The sequence below is a fragment of the Macrobrachium nipponense genome, chromosome 19 (assembly GCF_015104395.2).
Source record: "Macrobrachium nipponense isolate FS-2020 chromosome 19, ASM1510439v2, whole genome shotgun sequence".
NCBI lineage: Eukaryota > Metazoa > Arthropoda > Malacostraca > Decapoda > Palaemonidae > Macrobrachium > Macrobrachium nipponense.
In genome coordinates, this window is record NC_061088.1 from 60,818,134 (window position 1) to 60,840,473 (window position 22,340).

A 22,340-nucleotide genomic window follows, 5' to 3' on the forward strand; every position below is an offset into this window, starting at 1 on the left:
GGGGATGCAGGGAGTTCACGGATCAAGGTGTTGTTTTGTTTACAATCGTTACGCAGGCGCGCAAGCGCGAATTTCTTTCTTGCCGCACTAAAAAGTATCTGTGACACATCTCTGAAATTATTTCGTCACTTTGACATAATTTTTGTACCATTTTAAATTAGCCGTTACATAGAGTATTATATATGAAAATGTGCGCATTTTTATGTAGAATACAACAAAAAAATACTCATGATTGTAGCTTTTATCAGTTTTAAGATATTTTCATATAAATAACGATAAGTGCCAAAATTTCAACCTTCGGTCAACTTTGACTCTACCGAAATGGTCGAAAAACGCAATTGTAAGCTAAAACTCTTATATTTTAGTAATATTCAATCATTTAACTTAATTTTGCAACTAATTGGAAGTGTCTAGCACAATATTTCGATTTATGGTGAATTTATGAAAAAACTTTTTCCTTACGTCCGCGCGGTAACTCTTCCGAAAATAATCATACATGCGATTGTGGTAATGTTTGCACCATTTTAAATTAGCCGTTACATAAAGTTTTATATATGAAAATGTGCGCAATTTCATGCACAATACAACTAAAAACAACCCATGGTTGTAGCTTTATCAATTTTGAAATATTTTCATATAAAAAATGATAAGTGACAAATTTTCAACCTTCGGTCAATTTTGACTCTACCGAAATGGTCGAAAAAACGCAATTGTAAGCTAAAAACGCCTATATTCTAGTAATATTCAAGCATTTACCTTCATTTTGCAACAAATTGGAAGTCTCTAGCACAATATTTCGATTTATGGTGAATTTATGAAAAAAATAACATTTTCTTTACGTCCGCGCGGTAACTCTTCCGAAAAAATCATACGTGCGATTGTGGTAATGTTTGCACCATTTTAAATTAGCCGTTACATAACGTTTTATATATGAAAATGTGCGCAATTTCATGTATAATACAACAATAAATAGTTGAAGGTTGTAGCTATTCTCATTTTCGAAATATTTGCATATAAATCACGATAAATAGAAAAAAACCCCGTTCGGTCAAATTTGACTCTACCGAAATGGTCGAAAAACGCAATTGTAAGATAAAACTCTTACAGTCTAGTAATATTCAGTCATTTATCTTCATCGTGAAACAAATTCGAAGTCTCTAGCACAATATATAAATTTATGGTGAATTTTTAAAAAAAAACTTTCCTTCCCTCCGCGCGCGGATTCTCCGCCACAAATCTCCGAAATGCGTAAGTCCCATTCTCGGAATATTTGCTCCGTTTCATATTAGGCATTTCATAGAGTTTTATATATGAAAATGTGCGCAATTTCATGTAGAATAAAACGAAAAATATTTGAAAGTTGTAGCTTTTCTTATTTCCGAAATAATTGCATATAAAAAAATATATATATAAAAAATTCGACATTCGGTCAACTTTAGCTCGTCAGATATGGTCGAAAACTGCACTTGTAAGCTAATATTCTTACAGTATAGTAATATTCAATCATTTGTCTTCATTCTGAAACATATTGGAAGTCTCTAGGACAATATTTAGATTTATGGGTGAATTTTTGTTAAAAAAAATATGTGTTTACGTAAGCGCGTTACGAATTCATGCATTATTTTGTGATAATATTTTCTCTGTGTTGCTTTTATTGTTTTACAATGTGTTATATATCAAAATGAACGCAATTCAGTGCACATTACAACGAAAAAAAAAAGTAACTTGTTACCTTCAACCGTTTTGCGCACAGCGCGATTTGAATACAATTATATATGAAATTTCGTTTTTGCGCTATCATATATCGCATTATTTATATATGATAATGATAATTTTTTTCATTTCTGATGGTTGCATACTAAACTTCAAGCAATGACAAAAAAAGGAGCCAAAAATGAACTCTTAATCTTGAAAACTAAGCGCGCTGTGATTTTTTTAAAAAAATATTTTTTCCGCTTACGCGCTCACTCTCAAACCCCTCCGGCATACGGGAGTCATTTTTTTATTTACCGCTCCGGCGTTTAAGGGTTAAATGAAGAAAATAATAGATTAATAAGAGAGGATGGGCAAGTGAACATTGGCATGGTAATGAGGTTTTCTAGGCAAGAGGTACTAAATGCACTGAAGAAGATGAATGGGAATGCAACAGGACCAGACATGATTCCTGTGGAGGCATGGAAAGCATTAGGAGATGAAGGAGTGGATATACTGTACGATCTTATGATAAAGATCCTTGAAAAGGAAAAGATACCAAATGAGTGGCGTGGGAGTATATTGATCCCAATTTTTAAAGGGAAAGGCAATGTCCAAGAGTGTGGTAATTATAGGGGCATTAAATTGATGTCCCACACTTTGAAGATACTGAAAAGGATGATAGATGCTAGACTGAGAGAAGTACAAATAGGTAAAGAGCAGATGTGATTTATGAAGGGAAGGGGAACAACAGATGGTATATTTTGTCTGAGGCAACAAATGGAGAAATTCAGGGAAAGGCAAAGGGACCTACATATGGTATTCATTGACCTTGAAAAGGCTTATGCTCGAGTCCCGAGACAAGAGGTACGGAGGAGTCTGAGGAAGAAGATGGTGCCAAAGAAGTATGCGCGATTGATACAAGAGATGTACCGTAATGTATTTACCTGAGTGAGGAGCAGTGTTGGGGAGACAAGAGGGTTTTGGGGTGAGAGTAGGATTACACCAGGGTTCGGCTCTGAGCCCATTTATCTTCAACATAGTGATGGACGTTATAATAGAGGAAGTAAGGGAGGCAGTACCATGAAACATATTGTATGCGGATGATATTGTTCTGTGCGCAGAGAGCAGGGAAGATCTGAAAATGAAATTGGAAAGATGGAGACGAGGACAGAGGAATGAGAATAAGTAGATCTAAGACGGAATATATGTGTACCACCAATGAGGGGGATGATAGAGAAAGTATTCAGCTTGGTGGAGAACAAATAAAGAGTGTTGATAAGGTTAATTATTTGGGATCTTTTGTTAACGCTGGAGGAAGTATGGAAGAAGTAAAACATCGGGTACAGGCAGGCTGAAACAACTGGAGAGCGGCCTCTGGAGTTCTTTGTGACGAGCACCGCTTAGGTTAAATGGGAAATTTCACAAGACAAGTGGTAAGAACAGCAATGCTATATGGTATGGAAACAGCAAGCACGAGAAAAGCAGAGCAGAAGAAGATGGATGTGGCAGAAATGAGAATGCTTAGGTGGATGTCTGGGGTGACAAGAGAGGATAGGATCCGAAATGACTACATAAGGGGGTCGACTAAGGTGGTGGAAGTATCAAAGAAAGTGCAGGAAGGGAGGCTGAGATGGTATGGACACCTGTTGAGGAGAGATGAGGACCACGCTGGGAGACATAGTATGGGGATGGACGTTCAAGGAAGAAGAAGAGGGAGACCAAGAAAGAGATGGAAGGACTGTGTGAGAGGAGACTTACATGAGGAGGGAATTGATGAGGCAGAAGCGCAGGATAGAAATAGATGGAAACGGCTCATCCGAAACGGTGACCCCATATAAAAATGGGAACCAGCTGGGAAGAAGATTAGAAGTCTGAGTTCCTGAGCTAACTTTCCAAATTTTTTGTAGATTTCCCATGCAGCTTAGTTCCGTCAAAGAGTGAAGAAGCCAACTGTCCAGATAAAGGGCGATGTTGACTCTAATCAGATGTAGCTAACCAGTCAGAGGAGCCAGAACGCGATTGGACACTTGGGGAGCCATAGTCAGACCGAAGCATAGGGCCCGAAACTGAAAGACTTGGTCTTTGAAGATAAATCTCAGGTACTTCCTCGAGTCCGGATAAATAGGGACATGGAAATACACGTCTTACATGTCTATGGAGACCATCCAGTCCCCTCTGTGGATGGAAGCAAGAATTAAGCGAGTTGTCTCCATTTTGAATTTTGTCACACCTAGGACTGGCCTCCAGCTGCCTGAAGACTTCAGGACCACAAAAAGTTGATAGTAAAAGCCCTTGGTCTGTGGGTCCTCCACTCTCTAGATCACTTCTTTTAGAAGGAGAGCAGACACCTCATCGGCCAGAGCGGAATACATGTCTGAGCCGACAGTACACCATCAACGGCATGGGTTGCATGAATAAGGGTGGATAGTCAACGAATGGAATAAAGTATTCCACTCTTAGGACCTCTACCACCCATTGTTCTGCTCCTCTTCTGCTCCATTCTAGCCAGAAACTATGGAGTCTGGCACCTACTACTGCATTGGAAAGACTTCTCACTGCTTAGGGGTGGACTTGGAGGAAGACTTCTTAACAGTAATGATTGGAAAGCAGACATTTCCTCTTGACTTGGATTGCTGACTGTTTGCCACCGTGAAAGGGCAACTGTTGCAAGGGAGAAGTAGTCTTAGGATCAGAAGACAGAGTCTCCCTGCAGTGCTTGGATGATTGGGAGAGCAAATCCTGGGTTGACTTCTGCAAGTCAGAAGCAATTTCACTAACAACTTCCTGCGGAAAAAGGAATTCGTGAACCAGCAGTGAGAACAGAGGTGCTGATTTCTGGACTAAAGTCATTCCTTTAGCCATGAAGGAGTACCTGAACTCACACTTCTTAAGGATGCACATTGGAAAGGTAGAAGGGATTTAGTGGGAACCGTCGCTAATGCCTCTATCTAAGCACGAGAGAACTCCTACGAGGTTGGAAGACAGATGGAGAAATTGCCGAAGAAGCGTCGTGAATTTTCTTGCCAAGGGAGCCAATAGTCCAGTCCATAAAACTAATAACTTCTAAATTCTTAAAATAGATTTAGAAGGAACTGGTCAATCTCAGGCGAGGAAAACCTGATTTTTGCCGCCGTGAAAGCCAACCTATGAGAAGTCTCGATCAGTCCCCTTGGGCAAAGGCAGAAACTCCCAAAGAGGGAGACTCCCCCAGTGAAATAATACGAACGTCTTATTTTCTTTAAGCTAGAAGGGGGGGAAAAAGAAGACTGCCCTCCCTTGTGCTCTCTTTTCTGCAAGCCAACTTTCGACCTCACCCATAGCTTTCTTGGTTGAAAAAGAAAGTAATAACTGAAGGAGATCATGAGAGACTGAAGAAACTTGACTCATCTGAAAAGTTATGAGGGGCAGGAGTAGCTGGCTTGAAAAAGTTGGGATAACTTTTCAAGAAAATTGCAAAAGAGCTTTGTAAGCTGCTGGCAGTTTAGAATCTTCTGTAGCAAGCTCTTCCTCTTCCACAGAAGATACAGAAGACAAATGAGGGTCGGCCATGCTGACTGAAGGAGAAGACAAAATACAAGGAGCGGCGGGCGGAATTGGCACTGCGAGAACTCAGGTTCAGGTGGAAAAGGGAGCTCTAGCACTAATAGGTGCTCCTGCGCTGGAAGTCCAGTGTCGAAGTCTCAGGCGCCGATGGGCCCTCATGTGTCAACGAGGGATCCGGAGTCAATATACACTCTGAAACATAGACACGGCTAATAGAAACACCACATACGGGAGCCGGAGCAGGAAATGAATCGCGCCCTGGTGTCCTAGGCCGCGCACAAACCATAATTGGTACAGCTTCTGGCTTGAAGGGCCAAAGGCGACACTGGTGCTGAGTTGTGCACGAAATTCGGACACTTATGTCTTGCTACAGGTCGGGAAGTCTCCTTCCACAAGTTTTCCAGAATTATCCGAAGAAAAGGTCTCTGGGCTATCCCAGAAACTACAAGAAGGTTTAACCATCTTTACCTTTTTAAGTAGTACCTGATGGGTATAAGAAAAGTCCACTGCAGACCTTTTCAGTGGTCTGGATTTGTCAATATCACGCCACCGGCGCTGTTTCTCCACTCAACGAATCCGAGCTTGAAAAAAGGCAATGACCACTGTCCAAGATGCCTTTCCAATGGCTGTCTTTCACTAACTGGGAAACACCTACAGGTGGGACTAAGGGAACGACTGCCTGTGGGCAGACCATACCGACCTCCCTTGGGCCTCCAGCATAACTGCTCCCAGATGCAGGAGAGTATGTCAAGGACCTTCACCCAGGAGAATCGGTGGGACGGACAGCCAGCTCCTCCACTAACACTACTTTTGTCTTTATCGAGAAGCATACACACTTACTCACCTAGTCGAGCCACAGAGTTAGCTAACAGCTCAAACTTACGTTCAAACTGCATCGAGACTGGGTATGGGTGACAAAACAGAAATCACAGGCACTTCAGAGGAAGATTCCTGGCTAGCTAATGACCTTTCATACTTATCAGTAGCCTTGCGCTTCCTATCTTTTTCAAACTTCAAACGGTAAGATGACAGGACCCTCCGTTGTTTTTCATCCCAGCCTATAATCTCATCACAAGTTCAATCAATAGTGCAAACTTGACCCCTATATCTAATACAAACAAAATGGGAATCATACTTTGCTGAAGTTAACCATGTATTGCAGCCTTTACTGCAAAAATGGACACTCCACTTACTAGTCAGACATTGCTAAAGAAAATCTCAAACTAACAGACTAAAAACCGTAAACTGGTCAAAGTACTGTTAAGTATGTCTGACTAGTTAATGAATGTCGAATGGATATGACAAAAGAATCGGAGTACTTCACCGAAGGTACTAGAAACTCTCGGCGAACAACAAAATCTAAATTCAATAAGGAAGCTACAGCCTACGACCTTCGTTGGAAGCCAGTAGAAATAAAATTGAGCTTCTTTGCCGAGTTGTTTACCTATTCCCCGGTAATGGGCGGGGTACAAACCTACACTGAAACACAAGAATTGCTATTGCGATTTTCAAATTTTAGCTACCGGTACTTAGAAATTCTTTGCTATGTAATTACTTGGTAAGTTACTTAAGCAAAAATCAAAATCATGAGCCCATAGTAGTTGTGTAGTTGTCAGAGAAGAGTGGGGTCGAGTAGGGGTCCAAGCTAGGGGAGAGCCAGACGTGAGTAGACCTGTTGTTCAGTGCCCACCCATCCCAGACCAAGGGAAAGTGGTACATGAAGGTAGGAGAGAAGGAAAAGTAGAGAAATAAAGAACTGGGAAGATTCAGTGAAGTCACTGGAATCTCCAAAAGAGATTTACAAATGACAAATACATCCTACCTGTTCCTCCAAAAATTTCTCACACTAAAAGGAGACGACTATGCAACACAGCCAACACAAGGTAGACGCATACTACATTACTGTACCTGAGTGGAAGGAACATTAACCCCAGGGGACATGAAACTCCTGCACCAACACTCTTACCCTTACAATTCCTTTGTACTTATTTTTTCTCCATAAAAAAAAAAGACCAACAAACATCACTCAGTCGCAATGAATAAGCCGAGTGGAGATGATTCATGTTATTAAAATTAGGTGACAGTCAAAGAAAAAGTGCTTGATGACAGTAGATGGGCGAGAGGTATTTCCCAACTCACTAGCCCCCCCACCCCTCCCACCAATTAACCACCTTATTATCAAGTTCAATGAGTATCTAGTTCACACTGAAGGATACACCTACATAAAAAGCTCGAGTTTGTATTTTCATAAGAACAATTTATGATAAGTGTACTGACTGTCTCAGCATGATATCTCAAATCTGAAAGAAAAAATTCAGTGTCTGGATTCATTATGTAAAGCTTACACTACTGTACATATTTTAGTTATAAAAAAAAAAAGTAATAGAAAAAATTCAAATAGCATACTGTACCTCCAAAATTAAAAGACATGGTTGATAGTAGGAATTAGCCTTGAAAAAGTATCTGGAAAAAAAAAAGTAACTATTGTAATAATCATCAACTTGACATTGACAATGTTATGCACATTAAAGTTTCTTAAAATAAAAATCATTTTTTAAATACTAACCTCTATTTTATGGCAGCTTAAAACTCCCACACAAGTGGGAGGATGACAATATAAACACGGAAAATTTTTTCACGATCTAATTATAATCTACTGAATTTTCTCTAAGGGTGAACCATGATTTATACAAATATTAATTTCAGTTTTGTTTCCATCCACATGACGTTGGGAGCAATCCATCATACTGTATTGAAAAAAATAAATAATTTTAAACCTTCTGTTTTTTAAATAACAGCTGATTTCCACATTGGAAAAGCTGGGTAAGTGCATGAGGAACCAAAAATTCAGACCCCAAGAGAACAAAATAAATTCCATCTGGAATGAGATGCTATTTATTTTACAATTAGAATGTAGGAATCGAGGATGGGGCAGGATCCTTCCTCAACGACGGGGACTTACGTCCGGTAGGACCCGAAGGTCCCCCCCAGGAACGCAGTCTCCAACATGGAATCCTACAGAGAACACACTGCAGGATCCCTCCCCTTTCCCTCGTAGCCGTAAGGAGATAGGGAATGGGGGAGGAATTGAATACTCGCTCGCCTTCCCAGCAGAACTAGCAGTTGGAGAAGCGAGAACGAGCAGCCATCACCTTGAATGCGTGGTCCAGACGGACCGTCACGTGAACAACGGTGATGGTCCCTCCAAGAGTCTGGGAAGTGTCATCCGTCCTTGCCAGCCCCCCCTACCCTGATGCTCCTACCCTTCCTACTAGCATGCTAGTAGGCTGGGAGGACTGCAGGCGAGGTGGCGATCGAGCTGCAGGTCTGGACCAGCGGCTTCTTGTGGACAAAGCTGGACCAAGGAATGTGTCAGGGGAGCTGTTATGAGAGCTCCTCCCCTGCCTTCCAGCAGAACCGGTAGGCTGGGAGGACTGTGATGATCATCAACCACGGTGATGGTCGAGTTGCTGGTCTGGACCAGCGGCTGGCGATCATTCCCCGAGGTCGTTGTGCTGACGAATCAGCACCATGACCTCAGCAAAATTCCTCTGGATCTCAGGAGTGCCCGTATCTTGAGGAGTAGGATCATCAAGCCCCTCCAGCAAGAGCGATTCCCAAGACCCTCCTTCTTCAGAGGGAGGAACAGCGGCAGACCCGTCCCAGTCTCCTCCTGCCACTTGCACATACGACCTGGTCGATCCGAGGACCGTGCCTGGCACGTACGACGTCGTGGCGGGATCGTGGGGGGGCGCGCCCCTCACGATCACTCCTTGTTATCTCGCCCTTCCTGGTGTAACCCGAGGAAGTTGGAGGAACAGGAGAGGAAGACCTGACGCTCCCCCCTTGCTCACCGGCAGAACCGGTGTGCTTGGGGAACTGCAGGCGATCGCCAACAGTGGCGATCGAGCTGCAGGCCTGGTCGTGCCGCTCCCCTGGGGCGAGCGGCTGGACCGAGAACAGTTCTCACGGGGCGTCGAACCGCTGGAACCAGCCGAGGCTGGTTCCTGCGATCGAGGGGACCTCTTACCAACCTCCGACTCTGGTAGGTCTAGGACCGTCACGGCAACCCTGGGAACCAGCTGGTTGCTACGAGAGCGATCGCTGGTCTAGCGAGAGTCACCTGAGCTGCTCTCACCAGCCTTCTGCTCCGTGCCGCGGTCCTGGCGCCGAGCGAACTCTGGCGTCAGAACTTTGGCTGTACGGTCTCCCGCGGGAGACCGTACACTCGGAACCTCTCGCGAACGAGAGGCCGAGCAGGAACCTGGCTTAGCGGCAGTGCTGCTAACACCAGGCAAGGAAGTACCAGTGTTAGCCGGTACCCCTCTGGTCCCCGTCTTCTTCCTTGCGGAGGGAGAGACGGGCCCTGTTCCCAAAGGAGCAGGAGGACCAGCGGACGGGCCCTTAGAAGTTCCCGAAGGAGCCTTCTTAGGGGGGGGGGGGGGGGGGGGGGGGGGGGGAGGGGGGGGGGGGGGGGGGGGGGGGGGGGAGGCAGCCTTCTTCTTCTTCGCCTTGGGAGCCTTAAAAGTCGAAGGGGAAGAGGCGGCAGCAGACGACAACGACACCTTCCTCCTCTTCTTCTTCGTCAGCTCTCGCAGGACAGTCGTCAGATCCTCCATCCAGGACGGAGCCGGGGCAATTGCTGAAGCAACACGGCCCGGCTGCACCTGTCTGGAAGGACCTGCGTCTGGGGCAGCAACACCGTGGACTAGAACGACGTAGGCAGGAGCGGGAACAGCAGGAGCGGCAGGACAAGCAGCAGGAATAGCAGTAGCGGCAGGTACAGCAGGCAAGTCAGGTAAAACAGGAGGCTTAGCGTCAGCCAACGACATCCTGGGTACCGGCGGCAGGTCCAGGGACAAGCTCTTGGGGAAGCAGAAGTCTGGTCGCGGCAGCACGGCAAACCCGGGCGGCGGCGGCACGCGCCCCCTCGGTACGGTGATCGGCCCCTGCACAGCAGCTGTAGGTGAGACAGACACCACGTGTGGCGAGTAAACCAGGTGAAGAGGGGCAACGTACCCTGGAGTCGACAAGTTGGTTGTCGTCGTGGTCACCGCTCCAAGGGACCGCACCAGACCCCGCCAAAAAGTGAAGCAGCCCCTGGACACTCGGCACGCCCTGCAGTCCCAAAGACGCCCACACCTGACCAAGGTCATCCCTCACGGCAGAAGCACCTGTGGAAGCAAAAGTCGGGTAAGTAGGAGGAGTTCCCCCTTGTGTGTGTGTGTGGGGGGGGCAAGACCCACCCCGAACGAACGGAAGACCCCGAACAAATGGACGTCGGGTAACGAGTGCCCTCTTCTACGCTCGACGGGTCGGGCGAAGAAGAAGGGCCCCGAAACCCCCCCCAAAGGGAAAGGTGCCGTACGTGGGAGCTGAGCGGGGGGGCAGGAAAGGAGACGAAGAATCAGTTAGCAAGGGAGTCGCGGGAGAGCTTTCCGACAACTTCTTGGCAGGCCTTCGCTCTTCCCGCCCCCGCACAACACCCACTGCACCACTGACTAAAACACGGCTCGGACCGAGACCCTTTACGCCCTCGGTACCGAGTGCAAGTGCATAAGGATCAAATCTCGGGTATGAGCGGAAACCTTGATCCATAATGAAAATAATACATGAAATGAAAAAGAATACTGCATTTACCATTTCACTTTCACTTCACTCAAAAATAAAAGGCTCGGGCCGCAAGCATTCACGCCCTCGGCAACGAGCGCAAGGGCATAAGGATCAATTCCTGGTATGAGGGGAATCTTGATCCAATGAATATTGATGCAATCAAAAATAATAATATATGAAAATGAAAAAGAATCCTGCATTTAAGATTTCACTTTCACACAAAAAGGGGGAAGGATCTATTCCCGGTTATGAGCGGAAACCTTGATCCAATAATGAATATGATGCAATCAAAATAACATATGAAAATGAAAAAGAATACTGCACTTGCTATTTCACTTTCACACAAAATAAAAGGGTAAGGATCAATTCCCGGGTAAGAGCAGAAACCTTGATCCATAATGAATATTGATTCAATCAAAATAATATATGAAAATGAAAAAGAATACTGCACTTGCGATTTCACTTTCACACAAAATAAAGGGCTCGTGCCGAGAGCAATCGCGCCCTCGGCACCGAGCGCACAGGACAAAAATATAAATGAAAAAGTACTGCACTTACAATTTTCACTTTCACACTTTCACCCAAGAATACACGGCTCGGCGCGAGCGCGCTCCCGCCCTCGGCACCAAGCACAAAGGACTCGGGGATCGATCTCAGGAAAACTCTCCATTTTCCACATTTACGAACCTTAACCCCGGCACAGTCGTCGGGTAATAAGAGGCGCGGAGATTACATCGATCCTTGATCCATAATCATAAATAAACAAAGTGTATATGAAAAATGAATATGCGTACTTACAGTTCACTTTTACACACACACACACACACAAAGTAAGGGAAAACAAAACAAAAAAAAATCCTGAAAGCAAACAATGATAAAGTGGGCAGAGAGCGATGGCGAACAACGTCCTCACACCACACAGCCGAAAGCAAATGTGGTTCTTCACCTCCCAGTCACGCTGCGCGCGGACTGTCGGACAAGCAGTTAACTACCGAACTCCCTTGTTCGAAGCTTACGACCGTTCCAGCTGCCGCTAGTTACTTCCTATTGTTAAATGACCGATGGTTTGTATAACGTATCGGAACAAATGACTCATCATTGCCAATCTAGTGGAGCGTCACACATATGCCGATGCATTTACAAACTGTTTCCACGAATTCTAGTTGTCATAGTAATGCAGTAATGATAAAATTATTGTACTAATATGTAATTATATATACTACAAATAGATAGTCTAATTTCACTTATTTCCCCGGTTTTGTGTAAGTCTTATACCAAGTTTGGAGGGTAAACACATACCAATTGACAACACTGATAAAGAATTGAAGAGCGCAAAACGCCGTAAAGAATGCCGTAGTCCCCTTGAATAAGTACAAATAAGTGCTGGTAAGAGTTCAGGTGTACGATTGTTGTGATGAAAGTGCCCCAGCGTCTATGGGTACAAGTAGTGTGCGGATTTAGCACAGGATACGGGAAGTTTATTGACACAAGCGACTCCACAAACATCGAGATGATGTCAATCTTCGAAATATTTCGAGTTGGAAGTAAAAATTTCAAAAGTGTTTTGGTGAAGTTTGCACTACGTTGGCCACCCTTTTCATTACCCTGTTTAAATCTTGAAATATGGCCTTAATTTCTAACTTTGGAGAAAATACTTCGAAAGGAGAGTAGAGGTCTTTAGCTCCTTCTTTCACCAACAACAACTCTTCACTGATGACCATCTCCGGTGTCAGGACACATTAAAAATGTTGTTATAATACAATTAAGTTTGTTCATACTTACCTGGCAGATATATATATAGCTGTATTCTCCGAAGTCCGACAGAATTTCAAAACTCGCGGCACACGCAGTGGGCGGCCAGGTGGTAGTACCCATTCCCGCCGCTGGGAGGCGGATATCAGGAACCATTCCCATTTTCTATTCATATTTTTATCAGTGCCACTGTCTCCTGAGGGGAGGTGGGTGGGCACTTAATTATATATATCTGCCAGGTAAGTATGAACAAACTTAATTGTATTATAACAATAACATTTTGTTCATGAAACTTACCTGACAGATATATATATAGCTGAATCCCACCTTCGGATGGTGGGAAGAGACAGAATAGGATTTGTAGGAAACTTAAATTAAGTAGATGATATACACCTTGGTTCCTCACCTGTTAGCAAAGTAGACTCTGTGATTACTGTCACTTCAGCCTGCTTGTGCTTAATCAGAGTTGCCAGTCAGGTGGAGACCTGTAGTGCTGGTGCGCTCTGGATGCTCTGTCAACGGGGACGTGACCTCAATGTGACAAGAGCATAGAGCCATACAAATGAGGGCAACGAAGCAACTGACCACCACCTGACCAACTATCCAAGACCCCCTGAACACTAAGCTAAGAGATGGGAGGTCTTCACCAAAGCCTCACCACAACCAAAAAACACAACAACTAAAAACTAACCTAAACCTAACTAAGGGATAGGGAGAGAGCTACCTTCAGCCCCCAAGACTGTGTCTGCAGAAACGTATGGCCCAAGAGAACAACAGTCCTCGTATATCGTTCTCACATCTCTCAAGTAGTGTGAGGCGAATACTGAATTGCTCCTCCAAAAGGTGGCGTCAAGGATGTCCTTGATCGACATGTTCCTTTGGAAGGCAAGCGAGGTTGCGACAGCTCTGACCTCGTGAGCTTTCACTCGCAAGAGACTCAAATCAATCTTCTGGTAAGACGAATGAGCCTCTTTAATGACGTCCCTCAGAAAGAATGCCAAGGCATTCTTAGATAATGGTATATCGGGCCGTTTAACCGAACACCAGAGATTATCTGAGGGACCTCGTACTTCCTTAGTCTTGTGGACATAAAACTTTAGAGCCCTGACAGGGCACAGGACTCTCTCAGGTTCTTGGCCCACAAGGCTTGTCATACCCTTGATTTCAAAGCTCCTTGGCCAAGGGTTCGACGGGTTTTCATTCTTTGCTAAGAAAGTGGGACTCAAAGAGCAGACCGCATTGTCACCTTTGAAGCCCACTCGCTTACAAATGGCTTGAATTTCGCTAACTCTCTTCGCCGTCGCCAGAGCAGTTAGGAAAAGAGCCTTCTTCGTCAAGTTCCTAAGAGACGCTTCATGGAGAGGTTCGAAAGGACTCGACATTAACAGTCTAAGGACTAAATCCAAGTTCCAAGAAGGAGGCCTCGCCTGAGGTATCTTGGATGTCTCAAATGATCTCAGGAGATCGTGAAGATCTCTGTTGTCAGACAGGTCTAGTCCTCTGTGTCGGAAGACTGCTGACAGCATACTCTTATATCCCTTGATGGTCGGGACCGCCAGCTTCTGCACATTTCTTAAAAATAGCAGGAAATCGGCTATCTGGCTCACAGAGGTAGTGGAAGAGGAAATTCCCTCCTTTCTACACCATGCCCTGAAGGAAGCCCACTTCGACTGGTAAACAGCTCTCGAGGAAGTTCTCCTAGCGTTGGCGATCGCCTTTGCAGCTGCTTTAGAAAAAACCTCTCGCTCTGGCCAACTTTTCGATAGTCTGAACGCAGTCAGACCCAGAGCGGAGAGGTTTCGGTGATATCTTGCGAAGTGGGGCTGTCTGAGTAGATCTTTCCTCCAGGGCAACGTCCTCGGAAGTCTATGATGAAGGACATTACCTCCGTGAACCATTCCTTCGCGGGCCACATCGGGGCGATCAGGGTCAACCTCGTCCCCTCCGATGCCGCGAACTTCCTTACTACTTCCCCCATGATCTTGAATGGCGGGAAGGCATACAAGTCCAGGTTCGTCCAGTCCCAGAGCAGAGCGTCTATAGCGACTGCTCCCGGATCCAGCACAGGGGAGCAATAAAGAGGCAACCTCTTTGTTCTCGACGTCGCAAATAGGTCGACTAACGGACACCCCCACAGTCTCCAGAGCTCTCGACAGACGTCCTGGTGCAACGTCCATTCCGTCGGCAGGATCTGATCCTGTCGGCTGAGAAGGTCTGCTCTGATGTTCTGGACTCCTGCGATAAATCTCGTCAGGATCCTTATCCGTCTCGCATCTGCCCACAGCAGAATCTCCCTCGCTAAATAAAAAAGAGGACGGGAGTGTGTACCTCTCTGCTTCTTTAGGTACGCAAGGGCTGTGGTGTTGTCCGAGTTGACTTGGACTACTTTCTCTGCAACCTTTTGTTGGAAGAACTGTAGCGCCAGAAAAAACCGCCGCTAGTTCCTTCACATTGATGTGCCAGGACACCTGTTCCCCCCTCCAGGTGCCTGACACTTCCTCCCCTCCCAGTGTTGCTCCCCATCCCGACACCGAGGCGTCGGAAAACAACACTAGGTCTGGGCTCAGAAGCTTTAGGGACAACCCTTCTCGAAACTTCCGAGGATCTAACCACCATCTTAGATGGTTCTTCACCGATTTGGTGATGAAAAGGGTCGCATCCAGATCCTCTCTGACTCTCCATTCGTCTGCTAAGAAAAACTGGAGAGGTATGAGGTGTAGTCTTCCCAGGGAAACAAACTTTTCCAGCGAGGAAATGGTCCCCAGCAGACTCATCCACTCCCTCGCCGAGCAAGCTTCCTTCCCCAGGAAGGCCGAAACTCTCTCTAAGCCTTGCAGCTGTCGTTCCTGGGACAGAAACGCTCAAAAAGCCACTGAATCCATCTGAATCCCCAGATACACGATGGACTGTGTTGGGGTCAGATGCGACTTTTCGAGGTTGACCAGAAGTCCCAGGGACTTCGCCAAGGCCAACGTGAAGTGAAGGTCCTTCAGACACCTTTCTTCTGACGATGCTCTGATCAGCCAATCGTCGAGATACAGGGACACTCTTATTCCTGCAGAATGTAACCATCTCGCTACGTTTTTCATGAGCATGGTAAATACCATCGGAGCCGTGCTTAAACCGAAACAAAGAGCTCGGAATTGCCAAACTTTGTCCCTTAGCATAAACCTCAGAAACTTTCTTGAAAGAGGGTGGATAGGCACGTGAAAGTATGCGTCCTGTAGGTCCAAGGACACCATCCAGTCGCCCGGTCTTAAGGCTCCTAGAACCGACTGAGGTGTTTCCATCTTGAATTTTTTCTTTTCTACGAAAAGATTCAGGCTGCTTACGTCCAAGACTGGACGCCACCCCGACGACTGCTTTGGTACCAGGAAAAGTCTGTTGTAATATCCTGGTGACCCCAGGTCTAAGACCTGCTCCACCGCTCTTTTCTTGATCATTTGATCTAAAAGATCTAAAAGAACCTGATGTTTCTCCCCTTGATACGACGGGGAAAGATCTCTGGGAGTCGTAGAGAAAAGAGGAGGGGGGTCCACAAAGGGGATCTTGTACCCCTTTTCCACTATCTTGAGGGACCACGCATCTGTATCTCTCTCTCTCCACGCCCCCGCAAAGAACTTTAGCCTGGCTCCGACCGGCATCTGAAGGACTCTCTTCTCACTTAGAGGATTTAGGTTTGAAGGAACCTCTTCCTCTTGCAAGTCCTCTCCCTCGAGGAGCAGCTCTCGAGGGAGGAGGGCGCCACGAAAGGGTTTAATCTCCTAGGAGGTCGTCCAAACGACGACGTGGTAGGGACTGCGGGACGTCTTGAAGACTGGGCCAAGAGGTCCTGGGTAGCCTTCTCTTGTAGGCTCACTGCCAGGTCCTTTACCATAGCCTGGGGGAAGAGATGGCTCGAAAGAGGTGCAAAGAGAAGCTCCGCTTTCTGCGATGCAGAAACAGACCTCGCTGTAAAATTGCAGAAAAGCGCTCTCTTCTTGAGGAAAGCAGTGCCAAAATGAGACACTAACTCTTCCGAACCATCCCTGACAGCCTTGTCCATGCAAGACAACACATTGGACAGCTCCCCCAGACTCAAAGAATCAGGACTCCTAGATTGAAGATCCAGGACTCCTAGGCACCAGTCTAGGAAGTTAAAGACTTCCAGAGTCCTTAACAGACCTTTCATGTGATGGTCAATCTCCGTTGGTGTCCATGAAATCTTAGCGGTCGATAAAAGAGATCTCTTCTGGGCGTCGACCAGACTAGCAAAGTCCCCTTGGGAAGACGACGGGATCTTAACTCCTACTTCACCTTTGGTCTCATACCAAATGCCGCCTTTCCCACTGAGTCTTGAAGGCGGAAGGGCGAAAGTCGACTTGCCCTGATCCTTCCGACGTTCCATCCAATCCTGCAACTTCTTGAACGCTCTCTTAGTGGACAAGGAAGTCTTCATCTCCACCACCTCCGGAACCTTGCACGACTTCGAAGACGAAAACTGAGAGGGTGGAGACTTGGGAGCTGCAGGCTGGAACTTCTCACCAAAAGAAGAACGTAAAAGACGAACCAGCACCTTGTAGTCGGAAACCGATGAAACTGACGGCTGTTCTTCCTCAACTGAGTCCGCCGGACTACTAAGCTCTCCTTCCTCTCGAAGAGGCAAAGGAGATTGAACCTCTGGAGAGGCGTGCGCCCAACGGGTCTAGCCTTCAACAAAGGCTTTCGAGGATGACTAATATCAGCCTCTTCAAAGCGACCGACCTTCTGTCGATCCTTAGAGCTTGAACCACGAAGAGCGTCCTGACCGCGCTGCGCGTCAAGAGAGGCTACTCTTAGTCGCTCTCGAGGAGCGTCCTTACGTTTTACGCTCAAGCGTCCAGCTTTCGCTTTCAAAGCGTCCTTCTGGGCGCTCTCGAAAGCCTTCTCAACAGGCAAAGCGTCAAGCAAAACATCCCGACGAGCGTCTTCAAAAGTGTCCTGCCGAGCGTCTTCAAAAGCGTCCTCCAAGGCGTCCTGCCGAGCGTCCTCAAAGGCGTCCTGACGTGCGGGCGGAGACAGAGACGAACGAGGAGACGGAGAAGGAGACTGCCTCGTCCTCTTGACAGGCAGTCTAGCGTCCTTCCTTCGTTTAGGCTCAACTGCTGCTGGGCGAGTCTTCTGAGCCATTAAGGCCGACAATTGGTCTTGAAGCGACACAAGAATACTCTTCGTTGGTGAAGAACCGAGAGGAGGTGAAGGGCTGCGCCTGCGAGAAGACGAGGGGCGGGGGGACGCCTCCTTCCTTCTCACAGGTACAGCAACCTGCCTCTCCGAGGTGCGAGAGAAGCGCTTCTCAGCGTCGTCCTCGGACGACGTCCTACCTCTCTTCTGTGGAGGAAACGCGTCATACGACGCAGGCGAAGACCGCAACGATAGCGGAGAGAGGGGACGTAAAGCGTCCTCCCTAGGAAAAGTCCTTTTCAACGGACGCGAGTCTCTCCGAGCGCTCCACCCCTTGCGCGGGGAGGGCGCCTCGGAGGACGAAAAACAGTCCTTAAGGATGCGAGCCTGAGCACGCTCCTTGGCAGCCTGGGAAGTAGCAACAGGTCCTGCCGAAGGGACGCCAGATCGGTGGGGAGCCCCCGTAACCCTCTTGCGGCTTTCGACATGCCCACTCCCTGAGTTCTGGGAGTCCGACAGAGGTCTAGACCTAGAGGCATTATGGGGCCGATCTGACGCCCCCTCCACAACACTAGGGGCACGATCACACACTTTACTCGAGCCGTTTTCAAGGGCCAACACTTTGGACTCTAGAGTGCGTAAAGACTCTAGAATCAGAGAAAGGGCATTACCTTCTCCAGACACAGAACTAGGGCCCTCAGGCAACAACACAGGATTAGGTGAAGCAAATTCTACTGGTGTTAAAATAGGAGAAATGTTACTTCCCTTACCTTTCGTAGAACCGCTCTTGGAGGAAGACCTCCTGATCCTATCGCGCTCCAACTTACGCCGATAGGATTCATACACCTTCCATTCATCCTCAGTCAAACTTTTGCATTCAATGCAACGATCAACCAGCAAACAAACATGCCCCCTACACCCCATACATACTGTGTGGGGGTCTACCGATGATTTCGGTAGCCCCACCTTGCAATCACTTCTCACACACACTCTGAAGCTCACTGAACTTGATCCCGACATCACGTTCATAGAAAAGCCAATCCAAAATCCAAAAACAGTCCACTATCGCGTATGCCAATCCAACAATCCAGAGTCAAAACCAAATGTCAATCCAGATACTTATAACGAGTCAAATCCAAAAATCCTGGGTGGAGGTCTGTAAACAGGTGTTTACCGACCGGCGACAGAAAAAAATATGAATAGAAAATGGGAATGGTTCCTGATATCCGCCTCCCAGCGGCGGGAATGGGTACTACCACCTGGCCGCCCACTGCGTGTGCCGCGAGTTTAGAAATTCTGTCGGACTTCGGAGAATACAGCTATATATATATCTGTCAGGTAAGTTTCATGAACAAAATACTTTTTCGGAGGGTGGCCAGCCGTGATAGTCTGTGAGTTGGGCCAGTCCACGCAGTGTTTTACCCTATATCACATTATGTTGACGAAACTTTTGAATGGTATGCTTGAAGTGGTAATTGTGATATTTCTACAGAAGCAGTCCGCACGGACTGCAAGGAATGTAACCGCGGATATGACATCCACTAGGGATTGGGGCGTCCAATGTATTTCGCCGTGTTTAGTACTGGCCCCTGGGTGGTTAATTACAGTCATCCGAATAAATATTACTTAAAATTCTTGTTCAGTAAGTAAAACTGGGTAATTCTAAGCTGTCGTTCCGCAGTAAAGTAGACTATGGCAGTTGATGTTTTCCTACGTTATTTTACTTACTGAACAAGAATTTAAAGTAATATTTATTCGGACGATTGTAATTAAACCCCAGGGGCCAGTACTAAACACGGCGAAATACATTGGACGCCCCAATCCCTAGTGGATGTCGTATTTGCGGTTACGTTTCTTGCAGGGCAATTCTAAAGAATGGTTCCGCACGGACTGCAAGGAACGTAACCGCGGATACGACATCCACTAGGGATTGGGGCTTCCAATGTATTTCACCGTGTTTAGTACTGGCCCCTGGGTGTTAAGTACAGTCGTCTGAATAAATATTACTTTAAATTTTTGTTCAGTAAGTAAAATAACGTAGGAAAACGTCAACTGCCATAGTCTACTTTACCGCGGAATGACGGCTTAGAATTACCTAAAACTGCTTAGAAAAACCGCAACTGCCATAGTCTAGGCCGCCGCGGATAAGTACCCTTGATCTACCATAATTGTATTCTTGTTTCACCAATTAAATATTGAGTGAATAAGGCCTGGCCAGCACGACGACGATGGATGGTCTTTGGTTGTTTACCCTACTTCGAAAGGAGTAGAGGTCTTGAGCTGTTCCTCTCACCACCAACAACTCATGAGTGATGACCATCTCCGGTGTCAGGATGTGTTAAAGTACTTTTTCGAAGGGTGGCCACAAACGCAGTAGTCAGCGGGTTGGCCAGTCCAGTTGGTTGTTAATCCTACTTCGAGAGAAAATTAGAGGTCTCGATCTGTTGTTTCCACGCTGGTTGGGTTATGACTGGCGTCTAATTTAGGATATTGGAAGTGCTAGTTATTTTTGGGGAAAGTGACCAAGTAACAGTAGTGTCCGCCTAGTATGTAGTCGCACAGCGGTGTTTTACCCTAGGTAGCCTATCATAGGTTTGCCTCACCTCACACTACCTACCTAGCCTAGTAGCAATGCTTCAAAACTCTTAAATTTCCAGTTACCTAACCGGAACTTTCATTACTGCCGTAAATAGCAACTTGGTAACATTAAGTGTCATCATGCGGCCGAGCTAAGGCTAGGTATGCTAGCTAGATTAGCCTTGACTGCATCGGTTACCTAAATGTTACTGAGAATCATGCCGTGGCCATCGTCAAACAAAACTAAATTGATCCCATACAGTTGCAAACTATATATAATACTGAAACAGTATGCGTACTGCAATTTTCACCATGTACGAAAATGTCCAAAGCTTACCAAATTCACAGAGGTGCAGTTTCCAACAGCTTCTAAGAAACACAAACACCCGGGTTGCCTTAAATTTTCCTCTTCTTCTTTAATCTGCGAGTCATTATTCGAGACGAGAACAGAACACAGCTTGATTCTTCGCCTTTAGTAGCGATTACATGTGTAGTATCATAATCCAACAAAGCCGAAAAGTATGTTTCTTATTACGTGTACCGTGTTAAGGTCTAGCATTTAGGTAGTACATATTTGCTAACTAAATCAAGAAAAGACTAGACTAGTCGAATTCTGACATTTTATTTACAGTTTTACGAACTAATAGAATGTCATAGAAGGGGTTAGCAAAGGTGATAATTATTAAAATAAGTAAATCTGAAAATTAACAAATAATTCATTTATTCTGTAGGCTAGTAACAGAGGAAAATACTTGACAAAAAAGTACATTCTTATAAACAGGTCTTCTAGCTTCATCATCGAAACTGCTTGAAGCAGTAAAATGACAGTCGGTTCTTTAAAACTATATAATTTTCTTTCCCAAAAAAACACCAGAATGGGTCTGTAAGGAGATAATCAATAAGGGCACATTATACATTAATCTCATGTCTGGAAGAAAATTTAAAAAATTAGGTAGTCCATGCGCTAAATCAAGAATTCATTCATTGATACCGTCTGAGGTGACAAAATGTCTGGGATTTTTTTTTAGAAAGGGCATACATATAGATGTTATTTATGACTGACGGCCTTCTCAGATCTGTAGCTTAATATCAGTTTTCTTGGGAGTTTGAAACCATGAATCAAAAGAAAGATGATATTTTTCAGCTTCATTCCGATTGGGGAGTGGTAAATGAAACGATTGCACAGTTATCATTATTTATTCAATCATCACTTTTACTGTGGTAAAAAATAGCTGTGTGGACTTAGTGGGCTTTATAAGAGGATCCCGTTATCGGGCAAAGAACGAAAAAAAAAAAACTTGTATAAAGAGGACACCACACTCGATTGCGGTTGGTAACATATGGAGATAGCTTTCAACAGTCGTTACAGTTGGCTTTTAAATGGTCAAATCTTCACTAGCACAATGCCAAATTCTTTTTTGTTTTTCCTGAAAGACGACATTTCAGCTCTCCAGATAGCATGTGGAAGCGTATAGGGGTACAAATTTGAAGTCTTTGAAATCTTGCCTCAAATAGGTTAATCATGGATTAGTATCATACACAGTAAGTCTTTCATATAATTCTGAAGTCCAGTCTTGATTGTTTGATGAGATATAACATATTTTAAATATTATTCTGTGGCGGGATCACAAGCAAAAATGAAAATAAAAGACAATAGCAAACAACAATGATCTCCCACATATACATTAATCATTCCGACTGACAAATTTTCCCACAGCCACAATTTCCCCTTTACTTCACTAAATACACGCAGGACAATTGGTTTAACGAGATACAGAACACACAAAACCCAAACACATGGACTCGAGACGCTGTGCCGTCCGCTGGATACAGTCGTCGAGACACAACTGCTAAATTTCAATAGACAAAAAAACAAGCACCAAAACCATACGAACTCAGAAAAAAACACCATAACAATCATTACATAAGCAACAACTCGAAAACAACACAACAAATCATGCAACAACTCAAAACCAACACAGCAACCAACAAACACCAACACTGTCTCCAACAAATAA

At 45.5% G+C, this 22,340-nt stretch overlaps 1 protein-coding gene across 2 annotated transcripts in view; it reads right to left on the reverse strand.

Annotated features, from left to right (window-relative positions):
* Positions 1-20,852, reverse strand: part of LOC135212975 (uncharacterized) — a 93,020-nt gene extending 72,168 nt beyond the window's left edge. The window contains exons 1-2 of one of the 2 annotated variants that reach the window (XM_064246740.1): positions 20,660-20,852; positions 7,650-7,701 (exon numbers count right to left, since the gene is read on the reverse strand). In XM_064246740.1, coding sequence (XP_064102810.1) covers positions 7,650-7,668 — 19 coding nt within the window. In that variant the 5' untranslated portion in view covers positions 7,669-7,701; positions 20,660-20,852. Of the gene's footprint in view, positions 1-7,649; positions 7,702-20,362; positions 20,481-20,659 lie in introns of those variants that run through there. The other variant, XM_064246751.1, reaches the window with a different exon arrangement.
* Between the last annotated feature and the right edge of the window lie 1,488 nt (positions 20,853-22,340).